General features: G+C 33.8%; 1 protein-coding gene across 1 annotated transcript; it reads right to left on the reverse strand.

Moving 5' to 3' along the window:
• Positions 1–9: 9 nt before the first annotated feature.
• Positions 10–26,526, reverse strand: C5H1orf185 (chromosome 5 C1orf185 homolog). The gene is made up of 5 exons (XM_046660383.1): positions 26,511–26,526; positions 18,489–18,594; positions 13,869–14,004; positions 1,807–1,843; positions 10–617 (listed from the first exon to the last, which is right to left on the reverse strand). The coding sequence occupies exons 1-5, from the start codon at positions 26,524–26,526 to the stop codon at positions 223–225; spliced, it is 690 nt and encodes a 229-aa protein (XP_046516339.1). The 3' UTR covers positions 10–222.
• Positions 26,527–27,658: the final 1,132 nt, after the last annotated feature.

The raw sequence follows: 27,658 nt of genomic DNA on the forward strand, positions 1-27,658 counted from the left end.
GTCCTTTGATGAGATACAAGGAGTTAAGCTTAATGTTCATATCACTCTAGTTCTTCCTGTAATTTTCTTTCTAGAAAGAAGAACCGGCAAGGCATGTAGGACCACTCCACGGTAAAGAACAGGAAAAGCAATATTAGCATGGACATGTTAAGAGACTCGGAAGCTGGTAATTCAGTTTTAACTTTACATGATTTCAGTGTATACAAAGTTTCAAAAGAAAAGTCATTCAATATTATGTTGAAGGTTTTGTATTTCCACCTCTGCATTTCCTCGTGAAAATACTTCCTTAATGCTGTCATCTTTTTGATTATCATAAAGCGCCATATTCAGTACATTTTCAGGACAGTCTTCTAATGAAATGGTTGACAGGTATGAAAATACTTTTTCCATTAGAGGTTCCCTGAGAAGAGGCATTGGCGAGCTCTTTCTTGCTAGAGAATCATCAGAAAACCAGTCATCAGCTGCTTCTATGCTTTGGCTGTAGTGAGAATCAGATGGTAATGCTGATAAGCCTAAGGTAACACTGCTGCGATTTGTTGTCAAGCTGGACTCTGAGGGGTCACGAGTGACCTTTTTTATTGTAAGGCAGAATCCATCTTTAGAGTGACCTTTAATTGCTGTAAAAGAAAACCAGATTTACTATGAATATTACATATTCATGAGACAAATCTTAATTATAAGGACAATGTTTCTTTTTAAAATTCAGACTCTTTTTAGGGTTATGATGGACAGGATGATGCTGTAGTGAAAATTCTGAGTTGCTATCATCATCTGTACAATGCTAAATATGTAACTGGGAATTAGAAATATTTTCATGATAATCAAGAGCAGAAAAGCCTATTCTAAATAAAATCAAACTATATTAACAGGAGAAGATTCTAAACAGGCTAGAAATCTCAGTTCTGGAATGTCCCTTAAAATTAGAAAAGGCGGATAGTTTCTTAACCATTTATAGCTACATAGTGCCTCATTTAAAAAACAAATTTAAAAAATACCTGCCTCCTTAAGTAGGCAGATTACAAAATGTTTGGTTCACAGTGGGAGGGGCCTATGGGTTGGCTTTACACCAATAAAAGTAACAACTAACATTCCTATAGTGCCCTACAATTTACAAAGCAGTTTGGTATACTTCCGTATCTCATTCATCCTCTCAATAATTCTTCAAGGTAGTTATTAACACCATTTCACAAAAGAGAAAACTGAGACTTGAGGAAACGACTCATTGCAAATCAGATGCAAAATACACTTCAGTCTAGAGTTTTGTTACTCTAAGTTTCATACTTTTTCCATTATTTATGCTGCACAGTTAGTACTAGAAAATATCACCTTTATACAATGCCCTAAAATATCTTTTATAATATTTTACATATTAACTTTTGATATTAATGTATAACATTAATTTTTAAAGCTGTTTTAAATATCTTATTACATTTTATATTCAGCATTTCTAAAATTATGTAGGAGGGTAAAGTTTCAAGATATAAGACATAATACACAGTATCTAAAGGCTTACAAAACACTTATGTCTTTTGACCCTCTGGCATTACTATATGGCAGGGACTGTGATACCTTTGGGTATAAATAAGGGACAAGAATTAAAATTTCACAATTTAAGATATGACATTGAAAGTTTTGTTTTCTAAAGAATATATGCCCATTCATACGCTAATAAATTAATATTTTCCTTGAATTTTCATGGTTTTAAAAAAATTTAGATAACATTTAGGATAGCCTCTTGATTCTTTAAGATGTGAATTGCTATAAGTTAATGACAATTTCTTCTAATAAATTGTTGAGAAAAAGTACCTTTTATGGGTGCTGTTTCTTTTCTTCTTTGCTCCTCCTACATAAAAAAATGTTATTTGTATTTTAAAAACTGAATAGTTTTTATATAATTTTAAGAATATATTTGACATATAGTAATATTTTAACATCATAATAACATTTTGATGGAATCATGGTTTTTTCTATGATATGAATCTATTTCACCAAACAATATTGACAGAAAATTGTTGAGGTATCATCTGAAAAGAATGTGAATTAATTCAAGAAGGTAGTCTCCAGGATAGGGAATGAAAGGGTGAAATAGAGTTCAACAGGATTGTTTCTCTCCATCCTCACTTAGAGGCACTTGGTTAGAACTAGAAAGGGCTAAAAAAGCAATCAGAATTCCTAGACTTATTTATTTCATTAACCATCAACAATAAAAAGTGAATTCTGGCTGAAGGCTTTTATAAAAATGCAACTATTCTTTTGAAGCAAATAAAACATTTGTTTAAACAATACATTCCAGATGCGTTCTAGGAAGTGGGTGGTGTAGTAGTTCTCAAACTTCAGAGCATCAGAATCACCTGGTGTGCTGGATAAAATGCTGATTCTTGGACATAATATCAGACCCAACCAAAACAGAGTCTCTGAGAGTGAGGGTTGGGAGTACGCATTGTAACACACTCTGCAAGTGATTCTGATTCAGGTTTCCCTTAGACCACTAGACAAACAATGGGCTAGTACATAGGGTGTTGGGATGGAGTAGATGAAGATGAGGCTGGAGAGATAATAACATTGTCTCGTGTTGTGTTCTGGGGGAACAATGTTAGTATTCTGTGCTGATCTGCATTGCCCTGTCCCCCAAAAGGCTAACTTAGGATATACATACATATAGGGTATATATACATATATGATATATTCATATATATCGGATAACACATAGGCACTTTTTTTATAACCAACTTTATTTCTTTGTCACTTTCACCTTTTAATAATATAAATGCAAGTATAAGCTCCTGACTGAATTGCCTGGATTTAGAACCAATTCAATTTGTGACTCCCATATAAATTATATTAGAACACTGTCTCTCAGAATTTAATGTGCCTATGTATTACCTGTGGAGCTTGTTAAAATGCAGATTCTGACTTAGTAGTTTGGGGTGGGGTCTAAGATTCTGCATTTCTAACAGGCTCCCAAGTAATGCTGATATTGCTGGTCTGGGAATGACAGAGTAAGGCCCTAGATTGATTAAAATTCTACCCCAAATAAGAGAATGACAAAATAGGTATTCTTATGTATTGCTACATATAAATAGGTAGAATTTTTCTGGAGGGCAATTTGACAAATCACTTCTAGAAATTTATTATCAAGTACATAATTTTGAGTTTACCAGAATGTTCATCACACATTGTTTAGCATTTTTAAAACCTGCAATTTAAAATTCTAAGAGTAAAGAAATAGTTAAATGTATGATGATATATAGATATTAATACATCGAATATTCTTTCAACCATTAAAAATGATGTTATAGTATCAGAAGTAAGTAATGACTCAAAAATTGATGGGGACATATCAAAAAGACAGAGAAATAATCTTGAAGGGGTGCCCACTGGTAAAATTTGGGAAACTTTGAGCATCAAAGTAATGAGAGTAATGGGTTATAATCTGCTGAATAAAAGAGAAATCCATGAGTTTATACTGATAAAAAAATAAATAAAATAAGGAAGAAGGGAGCTCCTTCCTTACAGCAGAAAGCCAAATGACTAATATGGATAGGAGTGGCGGAATTGAAAAATCATCATTTTGCTACAGTTTTGTAAAGATTGGCTCATGCAAGAAAAATTTATATAGCTAGTAAGTAGAGTTTGATGAAGAGAAGGATATTTACATTGTTTCAAAGTGTCACCACACAAATTGTTTATTAATTGCCAGGGTAAAAATAGGAATAATACAGTGAGGAAAAATAGACATCATCTTGATTAGTGATCAACTAAAATCACTAATGAAGAGCAGATGAACACTGTGTGCCTTCAGATGTGATAAGGTGAATCTGATCACAAGAAAAGCCAAAACCAGGAACAGTCTATGATCTATAACATAACTGGTGTGTATTCTTCAAAAATGTCAATTCATGAAAGATGAAGAAAGGAAATTTTAAAATATTTTGAATGGAATAATGATAAAAGCAAAACAAAAATTTGAAGGATGAGGCAAAAGCAGTGCTTAGAAGGAAATTTGAATATTAAATGTTTATATTATACAAGAAGAAAGGTCTAAGAATAATAAAATTGAAAACTCCTAGGAAGACTGATTTAGGAAAAGAGAAATATAATCAGGAATAAAAAGAGTGACATCTCTAGGGGCTGGCCTGGTGGCACAGCAGTTAAGTTAGCATGTTCAGCTTTGGCAGCCTGGGGTTCACCAGTTCAGATCCCAGGCATGGACCTATGCACTCCTGTTAAACCATGCTGTGGCAGGCATCCCACATATAAAGTAGAGGAAGATGGGCTTGGATGTTAGCTCAGGGTAGTCTTCCTCAGCAAAAAGAGGAGGATTGGCAGCAGATGTTAGCTCAGGGCTAATCTTCCTCAAAGAAAAAAAAAAGAGTGCCATCTGTAAAGATTCTATAGATATTAGAAGGATAATAAGAGGATATTATAAAAACTTTATGCCAATAAATTCAACAACTTAGGTAAAAAAGACGAATTCATTGAAAAACACAAATTTCTAAAACATATAAAATGAATGAGATAAAGGAAAATCTAGAATCCTTAAAAAATACAGCTGATATTATGGTAGACAAAATCATTAATTTAGAGGACAGAAATATAGAAATATTTCAGATGGAGGAGAGAGAGCTAAGACTAAAAAGAAATGAAGAAATTCTCTGAGAAATATCCTACTCAGTTAGGAAATGCGACATAAGGATTACAGGGATTCCAGAGGGAGAAGGGAGGGAGAAAGGAGCAGAGAGCTTGTTCAAAGAAATAATAACTTAGAACTTCCCAAACCTGGGGAAAGAGCTGGAATTACATGTAAAGGAAGTTAATAGAACTCCTAATTACATCAATGTAAAAATACCTTCTCCAAGGCATATAGTAGTAAAACTGGCAAAAAACAATGAGAAGGAAAAAATAAGGGCAGCAAGGCAGAAGGAAATAACCTACAAAGGAACTCCTACCAGGCTTCCAGTGAATTTCTTGGCAGAAAACTTACAGGCTAGGAGAGAGTGGAATTATATATTCAAATTTCTTAAAGACAAAAATTATCAGCAAAGAATACTCTATCCAGTGGAACTATACTTCAGAAATGATGGAGAAATAAAACTTTCCCAGATAAACAAAAGCTGAGGGAGTTCATCACCACATGACCCCCCCCCAAAGAAATGATCAAGAAGACCCTCACACCTGAAAAAAAAGAAAGGATTTACAAAGCCTTGAGCAAGGAGATAAATAGATAGACAAAAATCAGAAAATTGCAGCTCTCTATCAGAACAGGTTAGCAAATACTTAGTTATAACATTAAAGGTAAAGGGAAAGAAAGCATGAAAAATAACTATAATCACTATTTTAATCACAAACTCACAACACAAAATGGAATAAGTTGTGACAACAATAACTTAGATGGGTAAGAGGAAAGGGATGGAACATGCTTAGACTAAGGAAATAAGAGGCTATCAGAAAATGGACTATCTCATCTACAAGATCTTTTATACAAACTTCACGGTAACCACTAAACAAAAAATCAGAACAAACAGACAAATGATAAACAAAGAGAAAACTGAGAAAACCATCATAGAGAAACATCAAACTGAACTGGCAGTTGGAAATACACATGATGAGAAACAAGGGAAATACAGAATAACCAGAAAACTAGTGATACAATAGCAGTCTTAAGCCCTCATATATCAATAATCACTCTAAGTGTAAATGGATTGAATTCTCCAATCAAAAGACATGAAGTGGCTGGATAGATTAAAAAACAAGACCCCACAATGTGCTGCCTCCAGGAAACACATCTCAGCTCTAAATACAAACACAGACTCAGAGTGAAGGGATGGAAGATGATACTCCAGCTAATGGCAAACAAAAGAAAGCAGATGTTGCCATACTTATATCAGACAAAGCATACTTCAAGATAAAAAAGGCAATGAGAGACAAAGAGGGCAGTATATAATGATCAAAGGGACGCTCCACCAGGAGGACATAACAATTATAAATATATATGCACCTAACACAGGAGCCACAAAGTACATAAAGCATCTATTAACAGACCTAAAAGGAGAAATTAACAGCAACTCAATAATAGTAGGGGACCTCAATACCCCACTTAAGTCAAGGGATAGATCATCTATACAGGAAGTCAACAAGGAAATAGTGGAACTAATTGAAAAACTAGACCAGATGGAGTTAATGGATATATCTAGAACACTCCATCCCAAATCAGCAGAATACACATTCTCCTCAAGTGCACATAGAATATTCTCAAAGATAGACCATATGTTGGGAAGCAAGGCAAGCCTCAACATATTTAAGATGATTGAAATCATATCAAGCACCTTTTCTGACCATAATGCTTTTCCAATCATAATTAAACTACAAGCAAAAAGCTGGGAAAGTGAGAAAGATGTGGAGACTAAACAACGTGCTACTGAACAACCAATGGATCAATGTAGAAATTAAAGAAGAAATCAAAAACTATTTGGAGACAAATGAAAATGAAAATACACCATACCAACTCACACGGGTTGCAGCAAAAGTGGTCCTAAGAGGGAAATTCATAGCAATACAGGCCCACTTGAATAAACAAGAAAAATCTAAATAAGTAATCTTAAGCAACACCTAACAAAACTAGAAAAAGAAGAACAAACAAAGCCCAAAGTCAGTAGAAGGAGGGAAATTATAAAAATTAGAGCAGAAATAAATGAAATAGAAACCAAAGAGCAGTAGAAAGGATCAATGAAACAGAGCTGGTTCTTCGAGAAGATAAACAAAATTGACAAACCCTTAGCCAGATTCACTAAGAAAAAAAGAGAGAAGACTCAAATAAATAAAATTAGAAATGAAAGAGGAGAAATTACAACAGATACCACAGAAATACAAAGGATTATAAGAGAATACTATGAAAAACTATATGCCAACAAATTGGACAATCTAGAAGAAAGAGATAAATTCCTAGACTCTTACAAACTCCCAAAACTGAATGAAGAAGGAATAGAGAATCTGAATAGACCAATCACAAGTAAAGAGATTAAAACAGCAGTCAAAAACCTCCCCAAAAATAAAAGTCCAGGACCAGACAGCTTCTCTGGAGAATTCTACCAAACTTGCAAAGAAAAAGTTAATACCTGTCCTTCTCAAACTATTCCAGAAAATTGAGGAAGATGGAATGCTTTCTAACACGTTCTACAAGGCCAACATCACCCTGATCCCAAAGCCAGACAAGGAAAACACAAAGAAGGAAAGTTAGAGGCCAATATCACTGATGAACATAGATGCAAAAATCCTCAACAAAATAATGGCAAATCGAATATAGCAACACATTAAAAAGATCATACACCATGATCAAGTGGGATTTATACCAGGGACACAGGGATGGTTCAACATCCACACGTCAATCAATGTGATACACCATGGTAACAAAATGAGGAACAAAACCCACATGATCGTCTCAATAGATGCAGAGAAAGCATTTGACAAGATCCAACCTCCATTTATGATAAAAACTCTCAGTAAAATGGGTACAGAAAGAAAGTATCTCAACATAATAAGGCCATGCATGACAAACCCACAGCCAACATCATACTCAATGGGCAAAAACTGAAAGTCATCCCTCTGAGAACAGGAACAAGACAAGGGTGCCCACTCTCCCCATTCTTATTCAACAAAGTACTGGAGGTTTTGGTCAGAGCAATTAGGCAAGAAAAAGAAATAAAAGGAATCCAAATAGGTAGTGAAGAACTGAAACACTCACTGTTTGCAGATGACATATTCTTATATATAGAAAACCCTAAAGAATTCATTGGAAAACTATTAGAAATAATCAACAGCTATAGCAAAGATGCAGGGTACAAAATCAACTTACAAAAATCAGTTGCATTGCTTACACTAATAATGAAATAACAGAAAGAGAACTCAAGAATACAATCCCATTTACAACTGCAGCAAAAAGAATAAAATATCTAGGAATAAATTTAACCAAAGAGGTGAAAGACCTATACAATGAAAACTATAAAACGTTATTGAAAGAAATCGATGATTACACAAAGAAATGGAATGATATTCTATGCACATGGATTAGAAGAATAAACATAGGTAAAATGTTCATACTACCTAAAGAAATCTACAGATTAAATGCAATCCCAATCAGAATCCCAATGATATTCTTCACGGAAATAGAAATAAAGAATGCTAAAATTCATATGGGGCAACAAAAGACCCCAAATAGCTAAAGCAATATTGAGAAAAAAGAACAAAGCTGAAGGCATCAGAATCCCACACTTCAAAATATACTACAAAGCTATGGTAATCAAAACAGCATGGTACTGGTACAAAAACAGGTGCACAGATCAATGGAACAGAAGTGAAAGCCCAGAAATAAAACCACACATCTACGGACAGCTAATCTTCGACAAAGGAGCCAACAACATACCATGGCGAAAGGAAAGTCTCTTCAATAAATGGTGCTGTGTCTCTTCAAAAAATTACTAAATATGATTTCAGTCATCTTAAACATGTTGAGGCTTGCCTTGTTCCCCAACATATGGTCTATCTTTGAGAATGTTCTATGTGCACTTGAGGAGAATGTGTATTCTGCTGATTTGGGATGGAGTGTTCTAGATATATCTATTAACTCCATCTGGTCTAGTTTTTCAATTAGTTCCACTATTTCCTTGTTGACTTCCTGTATAGAAAAAGAATGAAAGTAGACAATTATATTTTTCCATACACAAAAATTAACTCAAAATGGATCAAAGACTTGAAGGTAAGAGATGAAACTGTAAAGCTCCTAGAAGAACATATAGGCAGTATGCTCTTTGACGTCAGCCTTAGAAACATCTATTCGAATACCATCTCTACTTGGGCAAGGGAAACAAAAGAAAAAAATTAACAAATATGACTTCATCAGACTAAAGAGCTCTGCAAGGCAAAGGAAACCAGGAACAAAACAAAAAGACAACACACCAACTGGGAGAAAATATTTGCAAATCATATATCTGACAATGGGTTAATCTCCATAATATATAAAGAACTCACACAACTCAACAAAAAAAAAACCCCAAACAACTTAATCAAAAAATGAGCAGAGGATATGAACAGACATTTTTCCAAAGAAGATGTACAGATAGCCAACAGGTACATGAAAAGATGTTCAACGTCACTAATCATTAGGGAAATGCAAATCAAAACTACAATGAGATATCATCTTACACCCATTAGAATGGTTATAATGACCAAGACAAAAAATAACAAATGTTGTAGAAGTTGTTGAGAAAAGGGAACCCTCATCCACTGCTGGTAGGAATGCAAACTGGTGCAGCCACTATGGAAAACAGTGTGGAGATTTCTCAAAAAATTCAAAATAGAAATACCATATGACCCAGCTATCCCACTACTGGGTACTTACCCAAAGAACTTGAAATCAACAATTCAAAGAGACTTATGCACCCCTATGTCCATTGCAGCATTATTCACAATAGCCAAGACTTGCAAGCAACCCAAGTGCCCATTGACTGATGAATGGGTAAAGAAGATGTGGTATATATATACAATGGAATACTGCTCAGCCATAAAAAAAGACAAAATCATCCCATTTGCAACATGGATGGACCTTGAGGGTATTATGTTAAGCAAAATAAGCCAGAAAGAGAAAGACAAACACCGCATGATTATACTCATATGTGGAAGATGAACTAACACGTGGACAAAGAGAACAGATTAGTATTTACCAGAGGGTGGGTGGGGGGCCATAGGAGGTAATGGGCACACATATGTGTTGACTGACTAATGATAAAGTACAACTGAAATTTTACAATGTTATAAACTATTATGATCTCAATAAAAGAATAATTTTTAAAAATTTCAAAAGTAATCCAATGGAAGAAGGATTGCCTTTTCAGTCAGTAGTGCTGGAACAATTAGACATTAGCAGCCCAAAAAATCAACTGGGATCTAAACTTCACACCCTACACAAAAATTAACTAAAAATAGATGAAAGATAGAAATATAAAATGTAAAACTATAATAGGCAAAACAATCTTGAAAAAGAAGAACAAAGTTGGAACACTTTCTGATAAAATTTACTACAAAGCCACAGTAATTAAGACAGAGTGGTACTGGTATAAGGATAGATATACAGATCAATGGAATCGAACTGAGATTCCAGAAATAAATACTCACATTTACAGTCAATTGATTTTCGACAAGAGTGCCAAGACAATTCAACGGGAAAAGAATAATCTTTTCAACAAATGGTATTGGGACAACTAGATATCTACACGCAAATGAATGAAGTTGGGCCAATACCTCACACGGTGTACAAAAACTAGCTCAAAATGGATCAAACACTTAAATACAAAAGCTAAAACTCTTAGAAGAAAACATAGGCATAAATCTTTACAATCTTAGATTAGGGAATAGTTTTAGATATGACACCAAAAGCACAAGCAACAAAAGAAAAAAATGGATAAATTGAACTCATGAAAATTAAAAACTTTGGTTCTTCAGACACCACTATAAGAAAGTGAGAAGACAACCTATGAGAGGGGAGAAAATTTTTACACATCATATGTGTGATATGGGACTTGTGTCTGGAATATATAAAGAAGTCTTAAAACCAAATGGACAAAGGCTCTGTATAGACCTTTCTCCAAAGAAGATATATAAATATCCAATAAGCACATGAAATGATTCTCAACATCATTAGTCTTTGAAATGCCAATCAAAATCACAATGAGATACCACTTGATGTCCACTAGGGTAAATACAAGAAAAAAGAAAGATAACAAGTGTTAACAAAAGTGTGAAAAATTGGAACCTTCATACACTGCCTGTAGGGATATAAGATGGTGTAGGCACTTTGGAAAATAGTCTGGCAGTTCTTCAAAAGTCAAACATAGAGTTACCATATGACCCAGCATTTCCATTCCTAGGTATATACCCAAGAGAAATGAAAACATATGTCCACACAAAAACTTGTACACAAATGTTCATAGCAGCATTATTCATAAAAATCAAAACGTGGAAACAACCCAAATATCCTCCAATAGATAAATGGATACACAAAATGTGATCAATCCATTCAATGGGATATTATTCAGCCATGAAAAAGAACGAATACTGATATATGCAAAAACATGGGTGAACCTTGAAAACATTAGGGTAAATGAAAGAAGCCAGATACAAAAGACCATATATTGTATGCTTCTATTTATAAGAAATTTCTGGAATAGGCAAATCTATAGATCAGTGGTTGTCTAGGCCTAGGAGGGTTGGGGGAATATGGAGGGGTGGTGATTGCTAAGGATATGGTATTTCTTTTTGAGGTGATAAAAATGTTCTAAATTGATTGTGAAGATGGTTATACAATTCCGTGAACATCTAAAAACCACTGAATTATACACTTCAAATAGACAAATTGTATGCTGTGTGAACTAACTCTCAATAAAGCTGTTATATATAAAACAAAACAATCCTAAAACTGTAAAACTTTTAGAAGAGGACATAGAAGTGAATCCTTATGACCTAGATTTATGCTAAGAGTTCTTGGACAAGATGCTAAAAGCACAATCCAAAATGAAAAAATAGATAAATTGGAATTTATTGAAATTAAAAACTTATGCTTTGCAAAATTCTCGGTTAAGAGAATGAAAATACGTCACCAAATGAGAGAAAATACTTGTAAATGATATATCTGACAAAAAAAGACTCATATCCAGAATATACAAAGAACTCTCTAAATTCAACAGTAAGAAAATAATCCAAGTAGAAAATGCACAAAATACTTGGACACTTCACCAAAGAAGATATATGGATGGCAAATAAAAATATAAAAAAGCTATTCAACATCACTATCCATTAAAGAAATGCAAATTAAAATCACTACACATATTTTAGAATGGATAAAATAAAAAATGCTGATCACACCAAACGATGGTGAGGAGATGGAAAACGTGGTCCTCTTACACATTACTGGTGGGTCATTAAAAATTAAAGAATTTTTTGTTCATCAGAACACATCATAGAAATAGCGAAAAGAAATTCCACAAAATGGATGAAGATATCAAAATTAACATAACTGACAAAGGATTAGGTATTCAGAACCAACAACTCTTTTAAAGTTTTATAATAAAAAGACACACTAATAGAAAGAGAGGTAAAAGCTTTGAACAAATATTTTACATAAGAGAAAACCATAATGGCTGATGAACTTTAGAAAAGACAATGATCTCATTTTTTAGCAGGAAAATACAAATTAAAACTGTAGTGAGATATCAAGAGAATGAGAAGACAAGCTGAGTGAAAATGTTTGCAAAAGACATACGTGATAAAAGACTGTTATTAAATATATACAAAGAACTCTTAAAACTCAACAATAAGAAAACAAACAACCCAAATTAAAAAATGCACACAAGATACAGACAGACACCTCACCAAAGAAGATAATACAGATGGCAAGTAAACACATGAAAAGATGTTCAACATCGTATGTCATTAGGGAAATGTAAATTAAAACAACATAATACCACTACACACCTAACATATTGATGAAAACCAAAACACTGGCAACACCAAATGCTGGTGAGGATGTGGAGCAACAGGAGCTCTCACTCACGGCTGGTGGGAACGCAAAATGGTACAGGCACCTGGGCGAACAGTTTGGCAGTTTCTTACAAAACCAAACACCTCTCACTATTTGATCCAGTGATCATGCTGTTTGGTATTTACCCAAATGAACTGAAAACATACGTCCACACAAACACCTGCATGTGGATGTTTGTAGCAGCTTTCTTCATAAATGCCCAAACTTGGAAGCAACCAAGATGTCCTTCAGTAAGTGAATGGATAAATACATTGAGATATACAATGAAACAGTATTCAGTGCTAAAAAGAAGAGCGCAATCAAGCCTTGAAAATATAGGGAGAATTTAAAATGCATACTACTAGGTGAAAGAAGCCAATTGTGAAAAAGCTACATACTGCATGATTCCAAATATATGACATTCTAGAAAACGCAGAACTATGGAAACAATAAAACAATCATTAGTTGCCAGAGGTTGGGGGTGGGGGAGAGAGGGATGAACAGGCAGAGAACAAGATTTTTAGGGTAGTGAAACTATTCTGTATGATACTAAAATGGTAGATACATCTCTCTCTCTTTCTCTCTCTTTCTTTCTATCTCTCTCTCTATTTCACCCTCCCCTCTCTCTGTTCTCTTTCTTTCTCTCTATTTGCCAAACCAGTAGAATGTATGACACCAAGAGTGAATCCCAATGTAAACTATGGACTTTGGGTGATGGTGTGTCAATGTAGGTTCATCAACAGTAACAAATGTACCACTCTGGTGCAGGAAGTTGATAGTGGGAGAGGCTGCACACATGTGGGGGTAAGAGGTATATGAGAACTCTGTATTTTCGACTCAGTTTTGCTGTGAACCTAAAACTGCTTGAATAAATAGTCTATTAAGAAAAATCTACCATGAGATACCACTACTGCATCCTTCAAATTAGGATAGGTTATTTGATTATCTGAGTATCCTCTTATCTCCAAATCTCTTTCCTCTGATAGGCCTGGCAATTTGGCTTTGTTTTTCTTGTGACGTTCATTTTAATCCCTATAACAATTCCAATATGGAGAATGTAGGTTCTCAGGCTAGAGATATAGAGAAGCAACTGTAGAAAGAAGGAGATATTTTCATTTAGTTTTTCAGTTTTCTATAATATAAGCTCTTTGGGTAGTTTAAATTTAGCTCCATGTTATTATCCCTCAAATTGATAAATAACAGTGGATACCTTGTCTTTCAAATTTAAAGATAACAATCCTAAGGACATGGTGTCAGAAGAAATTACTTGAAAATATTGCTATAAATTATTACACTCTACCTGGGATTGGAATCTTCCAGTATGAAAATTTCGAGAAATGAAAACACACTGAGACTGACATTTACTCTTCGCCTTTGACGGTCGTTGCCTGCATCTCTCATCAGTTGCTTTAAATTGGGAATTTTGAAATATTTCTCTGAAACATATTTTACAGACAATATTATTAAACAGGAATTATATTATAAACCAATGAAAATTATTCTGTTCCCAATAGTTATAAAAGTTTAAAAATAAGCATAAACATACTACTACATATTTATTTTTAAAAGCACAAGTCAATTCATATATTCCCTTCTCGTATGTTATTGATTTCATTACACCTATTTTATTTATAGAATGTAAATTAAGCTACTTTCATGCAGGGTTAGTATTTCCAGTTTGAAGACTGACCACACACGTTTTTGATATCCTTTTTTCTGGTTGTGAGATAATCAATCAACTTTTAATATAAATCAGTCTTTTCATAAATTTGGCTTTAATAGCAAAGGAAATTAAATGAAATGAAACTCATTGGTCAATTTTACATTTAATAATATCTCTGGCTAAAGTAAATGGAGGGAAACTGAATTGAACTAACGAGTTACAAGGGAAGAGAACCTGTGATCTTCATCCATGTGACCACAAACAATTTTGAAAGAGGGTTAAAAATAACGAAGCAGCAAGTAAAACCCCAGCTGACCAAAGATAGATAGTTAAATAAAAGGGAAGGTATCCTCTAACAGTCATTCTAAACTTAACGATTTAAAAAATAACGCTGGTTGCCATTTCTTCTTTCAAAGGTACTATAAAATTTCCAAATTTATTCAAGAGATCATGTTATGTTACTTAATGAGGTATTAACAGTTAGGACTCATTCATTCAGTGAATTCAATTTGCTTAACAAATATTTATTGAGTATTTACTATGTGCCAGGCATTATGCTGGGAGTTGTATATAGTTGCAGGGGAGAAAAAGCACAGTCACTATCCTTATGTAACTATCATTGCTCTCATGGAGTGCAAATACTAGTAAAGAAGACAGACATTAATAAAATAATCACAAGAAAATGAAAAATTACAACCATGGAAAGTGTTATCAAGGAAAGCTGCCTGGTACTGTGTGAGTATAAAACAAATGTATATATATTAACCTAGTTAAAGAGGTCAGGGAATGCTATTCTGAGGAAGAATGATTGAATTGGACATCTGAAGAAATAGTAGTAGTTATTAGGTGGAGTGTGGTGGAGGAGGGGAGATGAAGGAGTAAGAATATTCTAGTCAGATAGAATATCAAGAACAAAGACCTAGTGGCCAGGTTAGGGCAGTGTAGCAGAAGCAAGGGGGAAAGTGGGAGAGGAAATTGGAGAGTACACGTAGGCAGACAACATAGGGCCTTAAAAGTCATGTTGTTTTGCCTTTTTCCTAAAAGCAATGGAAAGTCCTTTATAATATAGTCGGGATGGTGGATGGGTGGAGTGACTTGATCGGATTTGCGTTTGGAAAACGTGTGGGAGGTGTGGAGAGGAGATTAAATGGGGACCATAGTGAAGGTAGAGGGTCAGTTATAAGTTCTGCTGGAGTGGTCTGTGTGGAGGATAATGATAACTTGGATAAGGTGATGGCAGTGGTAATGGAGAGAAATGGATGATTCGAGTGATTTATAAGGTAAAATAAATAGAACTTGGTGATGGTTCAAATTCAGTGGGGTTGGGAAAGAGAAAGGGAGATATCAAGCATGTCTTCTATCTTTAGAAAGAAAGAGAGGAAAAAAGAAACCCTTCCTTGACCTGACATTCTTCCCCGGCTGCTGCCCCATTTCTCAACTCTGCTTCACAAAAACAGACTTCTTGAAAGAGATGTCTATACTTGTCTCAATTTTCTCACCTCTTGTGTTTTACTCAAAGGTAAGCTTCTGAACCTTTCATTCTCCCAAAAGGTTTCAAGGTCACCAGTAACTTCTATGTTCCCAAATCTAAAAATTATTTCTTTATCCTTATCTTTCTCAACTTCTTAAGCACCTTCAACATAACTGATCATCACCACCCTCTTGAAACATTTTCTAATTTTGACTTCCTTGATGCTACACCTTTACACTTTTCCTTCTCAGGTGTTGTTGATTCTTCCTACTCTTTTGCTAGACTTCTGAGCTGAAGGGCACAGACCTGGGCTCTTCCCTTCTCTTTCAACAATCGTTCCCTGGTTAATGTCATCCAGTTCTATGACTTTAGATACCCTCTATACATTGATAACCTAAACCTTCAGCCCTGACTTCTCTCCTGAAGTTCATACATGCATATCCAACTGTCTATTCGACATTTCCACTTGGATATCTAACAGGCTTTCAAACTTACAACCAAAATACAACTCCTAGTTTATCACCACTCTGTCAACTTGCTCCCCTCTTTAATTATCTCCCCATCAGTAAATGGCATGATCAACTACTCAGTTGCTCATGTTTTAACAAAAGGCGTTAGCATTAACATAGGTGTTAACATTAATTCTGCCATCTCACTTATCTTTCCTTTCCTCATCCAAGCCAACAACTAGCCCTGCTAACTTTACCTGCAAAACATATCTCAAATCCAAGCCCTTCTTTTCATCTCCTCTACTTCCATATTAGTCCAAGACACTGTCCTCTCTGACCTGGACTATGCAATAGTCTCTTAAATTGTCTCTCTGCTTTCACTCTTGCTCCATTAACATTCAGACTTCACAGAGAAGCAAAAAATTCTTTTAAAAACATGAATCATGACTCTCATACACTGCTGGTGGGAGTGTACACTCACTTTGGAAACTGTTCAGCAGTTTCTTATAAAGTTGATGATATAATCCAGCAATTCCACTCCTAGGTGTTTACCCAAGAGAAGTGAAAGCACATGTACAAAAAGATTTATACAAGAATGTTCACAGCAGACTTATTCCTAGGAGCTAAAAACTGGAAATGACCCAAATGTCCATAATAGAAGAATGGATAAACAAACTGAGATATAATCATACAATAGAATACTACTCATCAATAACAACAATGAACTACAGATAAATGGAACAGCATAAATGAATCTCAAAAATATTATAAGTGAAAAAAGCATACATAAAAAGTCCATATAATTCCATTTATATGAAGCTCAAGAATAGGCAAAATTAATCTGTGGTGATAAAAATCGGAATAATAATTGCCTCTGGGTGGGAGGTGGAGAGCGTTGCCTGGACAGGAGCATGAGGGAACTTTACAGGGTGATGGAAAAGTTCTGTGTCTTCACTGGGGTTATGGCTACATGGGAATATATTTGTTGAAATTCATCATCATACATTTAAAATCTACATACTTTATTATATGTAAATTATGTCTCAAATTTTAAAAAGTGTTGTAAAAATGTAAATCATCTAAAAGTGACATTATAGAATCTTTAAAATGGGGATAATATTACTGCTACCTCATGCGGCTGTTCCGAAGTCCAAATGGGATAACACATAAAGCACTTAGAACAGTGCCTAGTATGCAGTAAGCCCTCCGTATTAGCTATGATGATGACGATGATGATGATGTCATTCCCCTGCTTAAAACCTTCTAATGGCACAAATAACAAAATCCCAACTCCATGTTCTAGCCTATAAATTCCTATGTGATCTGGCCCCTATCTCCCTCTTTAATCTCATCACTATTTCCCTCTTTCACTACAGTCTATTCACACTGACCTTCTTTCTGTTTACTGAACAATACCAAGATCATTCCCATTTGGGGTTTCTGTACTTGCTATCCCTTCAGCTTAGAAAGCTCTTCCGTAAGGTTTTCACTCATCTGATTCCTTCTTTTAACTCAGATCTCAGATTAAATACTGCCTCCTTGAAGAGACACCCCCTGACCACTTTATTTGTTCATTATCTGTCTCCTCCCAGTGGCACTGAAAGTGTACAAAACAGGAAACTTGTCTGACTTGTTCACAGTTTCCTGTTATCCTTAGTACCTAGAACAATGGCAGGTACTCAATAAATATTTGTTGAAAGAATGAATAAGTGAGTAATTTCTAGTTTCTGATTTGTACAAGCAGATAGGTAGTATGTACTCATGTCCCAGATAGGGAACACTGGAAGAGTGTATGGGAAGATCCTGTTACAATTTACACTTTTTTTAAACATCAGACAAAGCAAATACTGAACTTATTAAATAATTAAAAATACCAAATTTTAGGGTTGAAAGAAACTGAGGTGGCAAGGATGTTTTTTTTCTGTCTCTGGCAAAAGACCACATTTACACCATACCAGAGTATTCTGTCAGCAATTAAATATCTCCTAATGGAGTCTTTCCTTCTCAGCAATGTTTTTAACCTCTAAATTAGTAGTCAAAAATTTCTAGCTTTGTAATTCAAACCCATGTCTTCTAGACAATAAAATAGATCTCATTATTCCTTAAAATTTTCATGCATGAAAATTGCTCTTATATTAGTTGAACTATTATACTTCTAGGACTTCTCTTTTTAGGCTATTTTAAACTTGTTAAGCTTTCCCTCCCCAGTCAAAGGGTCTGCAACCATACTCCAACTTACAGAATCAACACGATTATGGTTATTTAAGTTTAATATCACTTGAAGAAAACCTTTGAATTTTTAAAACAAAAAAAGTTAAATATTCTAATAAACCTTACCTTCGTTTGCAAATCAGGAACCACAAAGCTGATGCCAAAGCAAAGAAACCAATTCCCAAAGTAACAGCACCAGCAGCCAGAAAATAGGTTAAGTGGTTAAAAACACCTATACAAATAAATTAGAAAAGATTATTTCATGCATGTTTCTTCATTCTCTAGGTAAAATTAAATGACATAATATTTCAAATGATATTACATAGTATAGTGTTAAGACATTAACTAGGAGGTTGGGAGGCCTGAATTCTGGTCCTGTGCAATTCTAATAAATTTCAAGACCCTGAGTTTGAGAATTGCACAGGGCCTCATGCTGATTAGGGCCTGGGGTGCATTTCTCTGACCCTGCCAGGATTTGAGACCCAGGTTTTGTTTTACACAGCTGCCACCTCTTTTTTTCTTATCTAGTTTTCTCCCTTCCCAATCTAGCTGTGAACTTTTATGTTATTTTTACAGTACTGGTCTTTGCAGTCCTCCAACATAAAACACTTCTCATTTTAAGGTTTCTATTATCAATCACTACAAGGAGGTAGATGAGGGTAATAAAGAACAAAAATGGGAAGTTTTTTTAAGATCTTGGAAACGTTTAAACATTTTATCTCTACTTTATCACAGGAACAGTAAAAGATCATAGCCAAAAGCTAAATAAAAGCAATATAAAATAGTAGCATATCATACATTTATAATTGGAAAATATTATAGGAATTATATGGTATAACTCCTCCTTTTTACAGATAATAAACTTAAGGCCCAGATAAGAGAAGTAACTGAACTAAGGTTAGGCAGCAAATTGAAGCTAGTCCTCTGTTTTTTTCTATTATCTTATCCCTGCTACCAATCATCTTAATATTTGTATGTATTACAGAAAATTAGAATAAAGAAAGTATGAGGTAATTAGAGTCAGGTAGATTCTGAAATCTGCTCCCTAAGCATCAGGCAAACTGTGGAAAGCTTTCACAGAAAGCTGTAGAGAACTCGAAGGGCCTTAACACAACTTAGGAGTATATAATTTGGAAAAAAACAGTTTAAAAGGATAAAACTAATAGAAGATCTAAATGTGTGAACATAAAAGTTCTGCTGAGGATATGACATGATAAAGTTGTTTCCATACTTGTGCTGTTCCCTAAGTAATTAGCAGCTTCCAAGATGGTGCCTCTCAAAACTTAGTTTTCTTTGGGTTCAGAAATGCCTACATTTGGGATTAATTAATAGTACCAAAAAAATTATACAAGGCTATTTATCAAAGCGATACCTATAATGCAAAAAAAAAAAAAATACACCTCTAAATGCCCCACATTAGGAAGTCAATTAAATAAGTTGTGATGATATATAGAAAAAATGCAGTATTCTTTAATTACTTAGTGCAGGGTTTCTCAATCTCAATACTATTGATCTTTTGCACCAGATAATTTGTTGAGGGGGACTGTCCTGTGTATTGTACCAAAGATGCCTCCAGGCATTACCAAATGTATTCTGGGGGGCAAAATTGCCCCAGTTGAGAATCACTGGGATGGTGGCATAAGGAAATATCAGATAGTGATAAATAATAAAAGCAAAGTAGATAAAACCCAAGTTTTAAAAAAAGTTAAAAAGACATAGGTATACTCAAATATAAAATAAAGATCTCTATGGACAAAAGGAGAAAAGCAACACAGAGAAATAAGTCAGGGCTAAAACCACAGGCATGCTAGGCACTGAGACCTAGAGGCAGGAAGAATTAATGAAATGAAAGATAATACTGAGAAATTCACTCAATTACATAAAGAAATAAAAACATATGATAATGAAATGATGAGATGGGAAAAATTGAGAACATATAATATAAAACTAATAGGGGTTCCAAAAGCGAGAATAGAGAATATAAAACTAATAGGGGTTCCAAAAGCGAGAATAGAGAAGTAGCAGAGAAACAATATTCAGAGATACAAACTAAGGAGGTTTTACTTTAAAGAAATTTAAATTCACATACAGTAAAATTCACTTTTGTATGTGTGTATGTGTGCAGTTCTATAAGATTTGACAAATACGAAGAGTGTTTAATCACCATCACAATCAAGTTACAGAACACTTCCATCACCCCCCAAAATTTTCTCATACTCCCTCTTGGCAGTCAAACAGTAACTGCCGGCAACCACTGATTATTTTCCACCCCTATTCTCCATCCTTATACTTTTGCCTTTCCCAGAATTTCATATAAGTGGAACCATACAGCATATGGCCTTTTGAGTTTGGCTTTTTTCACTTAGCTTAATGCATTCGAGATTCATCCATGTTGTTGCATGTACCAATAGTTTGTTTCTTTTTATTGCTGAGCAACATTCCATTTTATAGATGTACCACAATTGGTTTATTCCCCAGCTTCTAAGAGACCTTTGGTTGTTTCCAATTTGGGGTTGTTAGAAATAAGGCTACTATATACTTGAATACAGGTGTTTGTTTGAACATAAGTTTTTATTTCAGTAAGGTCATGTAGCAAGCCTATGTTTTAATTTACAAGAAACTGCCAAACTGCTTTCCAAAGTGGCTGTACTGTCTTGCTTTCCCACCAGCAATACACAAGAGCTCCAGGTGCTCTGTATCATCACCACCACTTGGTATGTCAGGTTTATTTCAGCCATCTTAATAGATGTGCAGTGGTATCTCATTGTGGTTTTATTTTGCATTTCCTTAGTGAATAATGATGCTGAACATCTTTCCATGTGCTTATTTGCCATCCGTATATCTTCTTCAGTGGAGTATTTGTTCAAATCTTTGCTGATTTTTCAGAATTCTTTATGCATTCTAGATGTAAGTCCTTGGTCAGATATGTGATTTGGAAATATTTTCTCCCAGTCTATGGCTTGTCTTTTCATTCTCTTAACAGTGTCTTTCACAGAACAAAACTTTTTAATTTTGGTAATGTCCAATTTATCAACTTTTTTTCTTTTGTGGATTGTGCTATGGGTCTTATCCCAGAACTCTTTACCTAATGCGGGTCACAAAGACTTTCTCCTATGTTTTCCTATGAAGATTTATAGTTTTAGGTTTCAATTTATGATTCATTTTGAATTGATTTTTGCATAAAGTGTGAGGTATGGGTCAAGTTCTTTTTTTTTTTTTGCATATATGTATATCCAGTGGTTCCAACACAACTTGTTGAAAAGACTATCCTTTGAGTTGCCTTTGCACCCTTGTGAAAAATCAATGAGCTATTTTTATGTCAATCTATTTCTGGGCTCTCTAATCTGTCCCCTTGTTATTTGTTGTCTATTCTTTCACCAATAACAACAATAATAATAATATCTAACATTTATATAGCAAGTACTATATGCCAGGCACTGTTCAAAGTGCTTTATGTATATTAACTCGTTTAATTCTCACAACAACTCTATTAGTTAAGTACTGTTATTTCCCCACTTTACAGATGAGGCAAAATAAGGTTAAGTAACTTGCTTAAAGGCATACAACTGGTAAGTGAGGGAGCAGTGGTAAATTAAAAACTGCTAAAGTACTTCCTTACCTAGATTGGGTGAAGAATAGAGACACTGCATATCTTTAGATTTTGTTAGAAAAAATATTTAAGTATGAATGCTAAATATTTATCATAAAAGAGAATATCCAAATGGCTGATAAACATATGAAAACTTCTTTAATTATCAGGGAAATGCAAATTAAACCACAATGAGAAAATACAACGACTCTATATGATGCCTAAAATAAAAAAGACAGAAAACATCAAGTGTTGCCAAGAAGGCAGAGTAAACTGAATTCTCATTCACTGCTGGTGGGAATATAATTTTGTACAATACTTTGGAAAACTGGCACTATTAAACCTGAAAATATGCATACCCTATGACCTAGTAATTCTTAGACATATACTAAACTGAAGTGCATGCATATGTTCACACAAATATGTCCTAGAATGTTACAGCATCGCTATTTGAGAGAGCCACAAATTGGAACCTGCTCAAATGTCCATGAATAGTTTAATGAATTAAAAAGTTTGAATTGATTTAAGAAGACGAAATATTCTATAACAATGGGAAAGAATAGACTACAACTATGCACAACAAAATAAGTAAGTTTCATAAATAATGTTGGGCAAAAGAAGGCAGACAAAGTTCAAACACAGACATGAGGGGGAGTTCAGGGATGGCTGGTAATGTTCTGTTTCTTGAACTGGGTGCTGGTTACACAGGTGTGTTCAGTGAAAATTCATCAAGCCTGACACTTACGACTTTTTAATAAACTAGACCTATATGTATCAGCATAAATAGAACCGAACAATATAATGTTCAGTGAAAAAAGCAATTTCCATACATTTATATTCAATTATTCCAATTATGTATTGATTCCATTTGTGCACATTAAAATAAAACACGAAATAATACTATTTTTAAAAATGTTAACGTAATAGTAAAATACACCAAATTCATTATATTAGTTGTGTCTGGGGAGAAAACAAAGAGAATGGGACTATGAATGGAAAATAAACTTAGACTGTATTATAATGCTTTATTTCTTTAAAAAGTTAAGGATCTGAGGCTTATATGACTAAAAAATATTTACTTAGTGAGAGATTCCATGAGTGTTTGTTATTCTTTGCTTTTCTGTTTTCACTTTTCTGGTTTTCCCTTAAATATTTAAAAAAATATTTTAAAAATATAAAAACAACATGACCTCAACTTTGTAAAAAGAAAAGAAAAGGAGAGAAATATATTTGTATAAGGAAAATAATAAACATTAGCTATTCCTGGGGTAAAGGCTTATATTTATAATTTCCATTCCAGACCTTTCTATATATTCAAATTTTCTACCATAGCATCTTAGAAAAATCAGGAAAAAACATTTTGAAGCTTCATATATAATTCCTGACTCCTTTACTTGGATGCTGTAAGTCTCTTGTAGCACCTTCCCTGTTGTTATCACAAATTATAACCCAGTTAGCTTTCTCCTCCTTAAGATTCTGCCCTCCTCTCTATACTTTTTTTAAATTCTCTGTTAGGGGAAGAAAATAGGTGTGGTTAGTTCACCATTTCAGTCCCTGATTTAAATGGGTCATTTACATCTCAGGGGAATTCCAATGAGGTATAAAGAATCTGAAAGTTTCCAAACCACTTACCAAGATAAAGACAAATTACAGTTTTGCTAATACCTTCAACAAGTCACACTTTCTCTCTGAATCAGTCTGTGAAATGAAAAGGCTTGACTCTGTGATCACTGAGATCCCCTCTCACTTTGAAGGTTTAGTCAATATATATTATAAAGAAATATTATATACAAAGGTAGTATTTTTACTTTCTTAACTCTGCCCTTAAGTATCATATCTTAAGTAACAAATCCTCACTTTCAACAGTTACTCTATCATTTCACCCTGTTTCTTTGTCTTTAATAATTACTATCATAAATAATCTTCTTTACTTATTAGTTTACTGTCTATTATCTGTCTTCCTCTACTAGATGTCTTTTTCACTGTGGTATTTTCAGAGTTTAGAATAATGATTGGTTACTCAAGAAATGATGGATTATTCAATGAATGAATGATAGGCACTGTGCTAGACACTAGTATTACAAAAACGAATAAGTATGTTGGTTAGTAGGTAGGTCATATGTGTAAAAAAGAATAAATGCAATAAAAATTATTATAGGTGTTATAATGAAAGAAATAAATACAAAATACAGATATAGGAAGATCTATAGAAAGGTAGAGGGAAGTTAAAAAAAAAGGCTCCATAGTTTATTTAAACATTGTCTGAGACTTTTTATTGCCAAACGCTTTCCAAGAATTAATGATTCAAAGATAGGTAACACATGATCATTGAGTTCACAATCTGGAGGGGACAAGACATTTAAACAGATATGTTCATCAAAATATTCTAAGTGTTATGATAATAACCTGTTGACAATGCTAAGACAACAGAGGCAGTTTGAGCAACTGCAGGAACAGCTTCCTAGAGAGAACACCTGAGTCGAATCTTACAGAATGACTGAGAGATAGCCAGCCAGAGATTAAGTCTTAAACCAGGTAATGACTCTTCCATTTGAAAACAAACAAAAGTCTTTCTCTACCCATAGCACTGTCTAGCTTACAATTGATCCTTTTCTTACCATTTGCAGCCAAAACTCTTAAAATGAGAATGTCTACTTCTTCACAACTTTTATTTCCAAGGTCATTAATAACATCATTAACACTAAATTGAAAGATCACTATTGACCGTTCTCTCTATCTTGCCATGGCATCTATAACCTAAATTCACTTGGTTTTCCTCCCATTTCTCTGTTTATACCCTTATTGCCTTTGTAGGTCCCTCTTCCTCAGTCCACCTATCCTTCAACATATCTATATATTTATATATAGATATAGATATATCCTTTATATGTATATATCTATATAGATATAGCTATAGATATATATCTATACATGTCTATATATTATATAGAGAGGTAGGCTATATATCTATACAAAGGATATATCTTTATATATATATCCTTTAACATATCTAGCTAGATCTATATATATAGATCTATATGTACGGTAGATATATAGGTATAGATACGGATAGATAAAATATATAGGTAACATATATATCTGTATCTTTAACCAGAATTACTAGGTATTTCTACCAGGAGTGTTTCAGATTATTTTTTGCAGTGCTTCCAGAACTACAAGTCCTATTTTATTTTTTGAACATTCATTCACAAATTACCTGTTTATTATACTCTTTTAGGATTATGCTAGATTTCAGTCTCAGGTTTACTCCAATTCAACAAATATCTATTGAACACCAAATACGTGTGAGATATTGTTGGAAGTACCAAGTGAGAGATAAAAAGCCATTTAAACAAGAAAAAATCCTTGCTCTGAAGGTTTAAAACTCTGTAATGAAATATAAGGAGGGCTCATATGCAGCCAATATAAAAAGCTGACCATACTGATTTTTTATACTTGGTACCTGCTCTGCTTGGATAAAAGACTAACTAGATCTGTGAAATTGGGAAAGTTGCTTATTATGTTGGTTGAATTGTAATGTTCTTAGTTGAGAAATGGGAGTCATACTATCTATCTAACAGAATGAGAGTAAGGAATAAATAATGTTGCAAGGAATCCATGACATAATAAATGAGAAGACATCTCAAATTTAACATGCATATATCAGGCCATAAAGCAAGACTCAACAAGTTTTATAGAATCCTCATTATACATCCCACATTCTCTGATAATTATGCAATTAATTTTGAAATTAATAACCTAACATATACCCTGGGAAAACCTTATATACTTGGGGAAATTTAAAATCACACTGTAAATAAGTCTTGCCTTAAAGAAGAAATCAGTGGAAATCTGCAGATACACACAACTAACCAGTAATGAATGCACTATGTATAAATACTTGCAGCAACAAAGCTGGAGCCAAACTCAAGGGAAATGTATGGCCCGAAATGCATATATTAGAAAAGAAAGCTGAAAAATAATGAGCTTAGCATCCAAATTACTAGTTGAAAAATGATCAGCAAAATAAACCCAAATAATGTGGAGGAAGGAGGTAAATAAAGAACAGAAATTAATGAAAATAAAAATTAAGATTTTTTGACAAATACTAGTAAGACTGATAAATCTCTAGTAAGATTAACCAAGTGAAAAAAAATCAAAGGCATTAAGTAAACAATATTAAAAATGAAGAAAAACATAATTGTAGTTACAGCAGAAATTAAAGTAAGAAAATACTTTCAACAAATTTATGCTAATATATTTTAAAACTTAAATTATATATACCTAAAAAGTGACTTACAAAACGTGACTCAAGAAGTAATAGAAAATCTAAATGAACGAGTACCCATTAAAGTGAATCAGCAGTTACAACATTTCCCCCAAAGAAAATAGCAGTCCCCAATAGCTTTACAATTTCTTCTGTATACCCATGATTCAAGTATTTCTTATCTTATACACGCTCTTCCCAGAATAGAAAGAGATTTCTGGCTGTTTGTCCAATTACATTTTCCTCTTCTTCCCAGGCAAAAAGCTAGACTACATGTCCCAGTTTCCCATACCATTAGGTGAAGCCATATGACTGAGTTCTAACCAATGGAATTTGAGTAGAAGTGATGTCACAAAAAAAACCTCCCAAGCACCTTTCTCCATGTTCTTTCTCCCTTTAGGCTGACTGGGATGGAGATGATCCCTAGGGAACTTTGGAAGCCATGTGTCATCATGGATCTAATTGACATCCATAAAACATTCAACCCAAATATGGTGAAAACACAACCTATCAGGATTTGTGGGATGCCACTAAAGCAGTACTTAGGGGAAAATCTATACCAAACGACTGCAATATTAGAAAAAAATGTGTGAATAACCTCAAAAACAAGAATAAGTAGAGAAAATTAAGCCCAAAGTAAACCGATGAAAAAAAATGTTAAAAACCAGTGAAACAGAAAACAGAAAAACTAGAGAAAATCAATGAAACCAAAAGCTGGCTCTTTGAGATCTATCAGATTGATAAACTTCTAGCTAGACTGATCAATAAAAAGAAAAGAAGCACAAATTACCAATATCAGAAATGAGAGAGGTGATATTATTACAGATTCTACAGATATTAAAAGAATAATAAGGAAATATTATGAAACAACTTTATGCTAATAAATTTAACAACTTAGATGAAATGGAAAAATTCCTTAAAAGACATATATTTCCAAAGCACACTAGAGAAGAAAGAGGTAACATAAAGAGACCCATATCTATTTTAAAAATTGATATTGCAGTTAAAATTCTTCCTACAAAGAAAATTCCATGTTCAATTGGCTTCACTGGTAAATTCTACCAAACATTTAAGGAAAAAATACCATTTCCACACAATGCTTCCAAAAGTTTGAAGACAAGAGAATACTTTTCAATTCATCCTATGAGGCTGATACCAAAACCAGATCAAAAAAGAGAGACAGAGAGAAGAAATTACAGATTGAACACAGATGCAAAATGCATCTATGTTATCAACCATCAACATAGATGCAAAAATTCCAAACAATATTTTAGCAAATTAAATCCAACATTATATTGAAAGGATAATACATCACGACCAAATAGGGTTTATCCCCAGAATACAAGGTTGGTTTAGCATTAAAAAACCAATCAATGCAATTCACCATATTAACAAGTTAGAAAAGAAAATCCATATGATCAATATGGATCTATGTCAATA

The sequence above is a fragment of the Equus quagga genome, chromosome 5, assembly GCF_021613505.1.
Source record: "Equus quagga isolate Etosha38 chromosome 5, UCLA_HA_Equagga_1.0, whole genome shotgun sequence".
In the NCBI taxonomy this organism is placed as follows: Eukaryota; Metazoa; Chordata; class Mammalia; order Perissodactyla; family Equidae; genus Equus; species Equus quagga.

Excerpts from the sequence above, each read along its gene's own strand:
- C5H1orf185 (XM_046660383.1), bottom strand. Across the intron at positions 1,844-13,868 it reads CTGGAAGATTCCAATCCCAG|GAGGAGCAAAGAAGAAAAGA; the intron begins GTAGAGTGTAAT and ends TTTTTTATGTAG. Across the intron at positions 618-1,806 it reads AGAAACAGCACCCATAAAAG|CAATTAAAGGTCACTCTAAA; the intron begins GTACTTTTTCTC and ends TTTCTTTTACAG.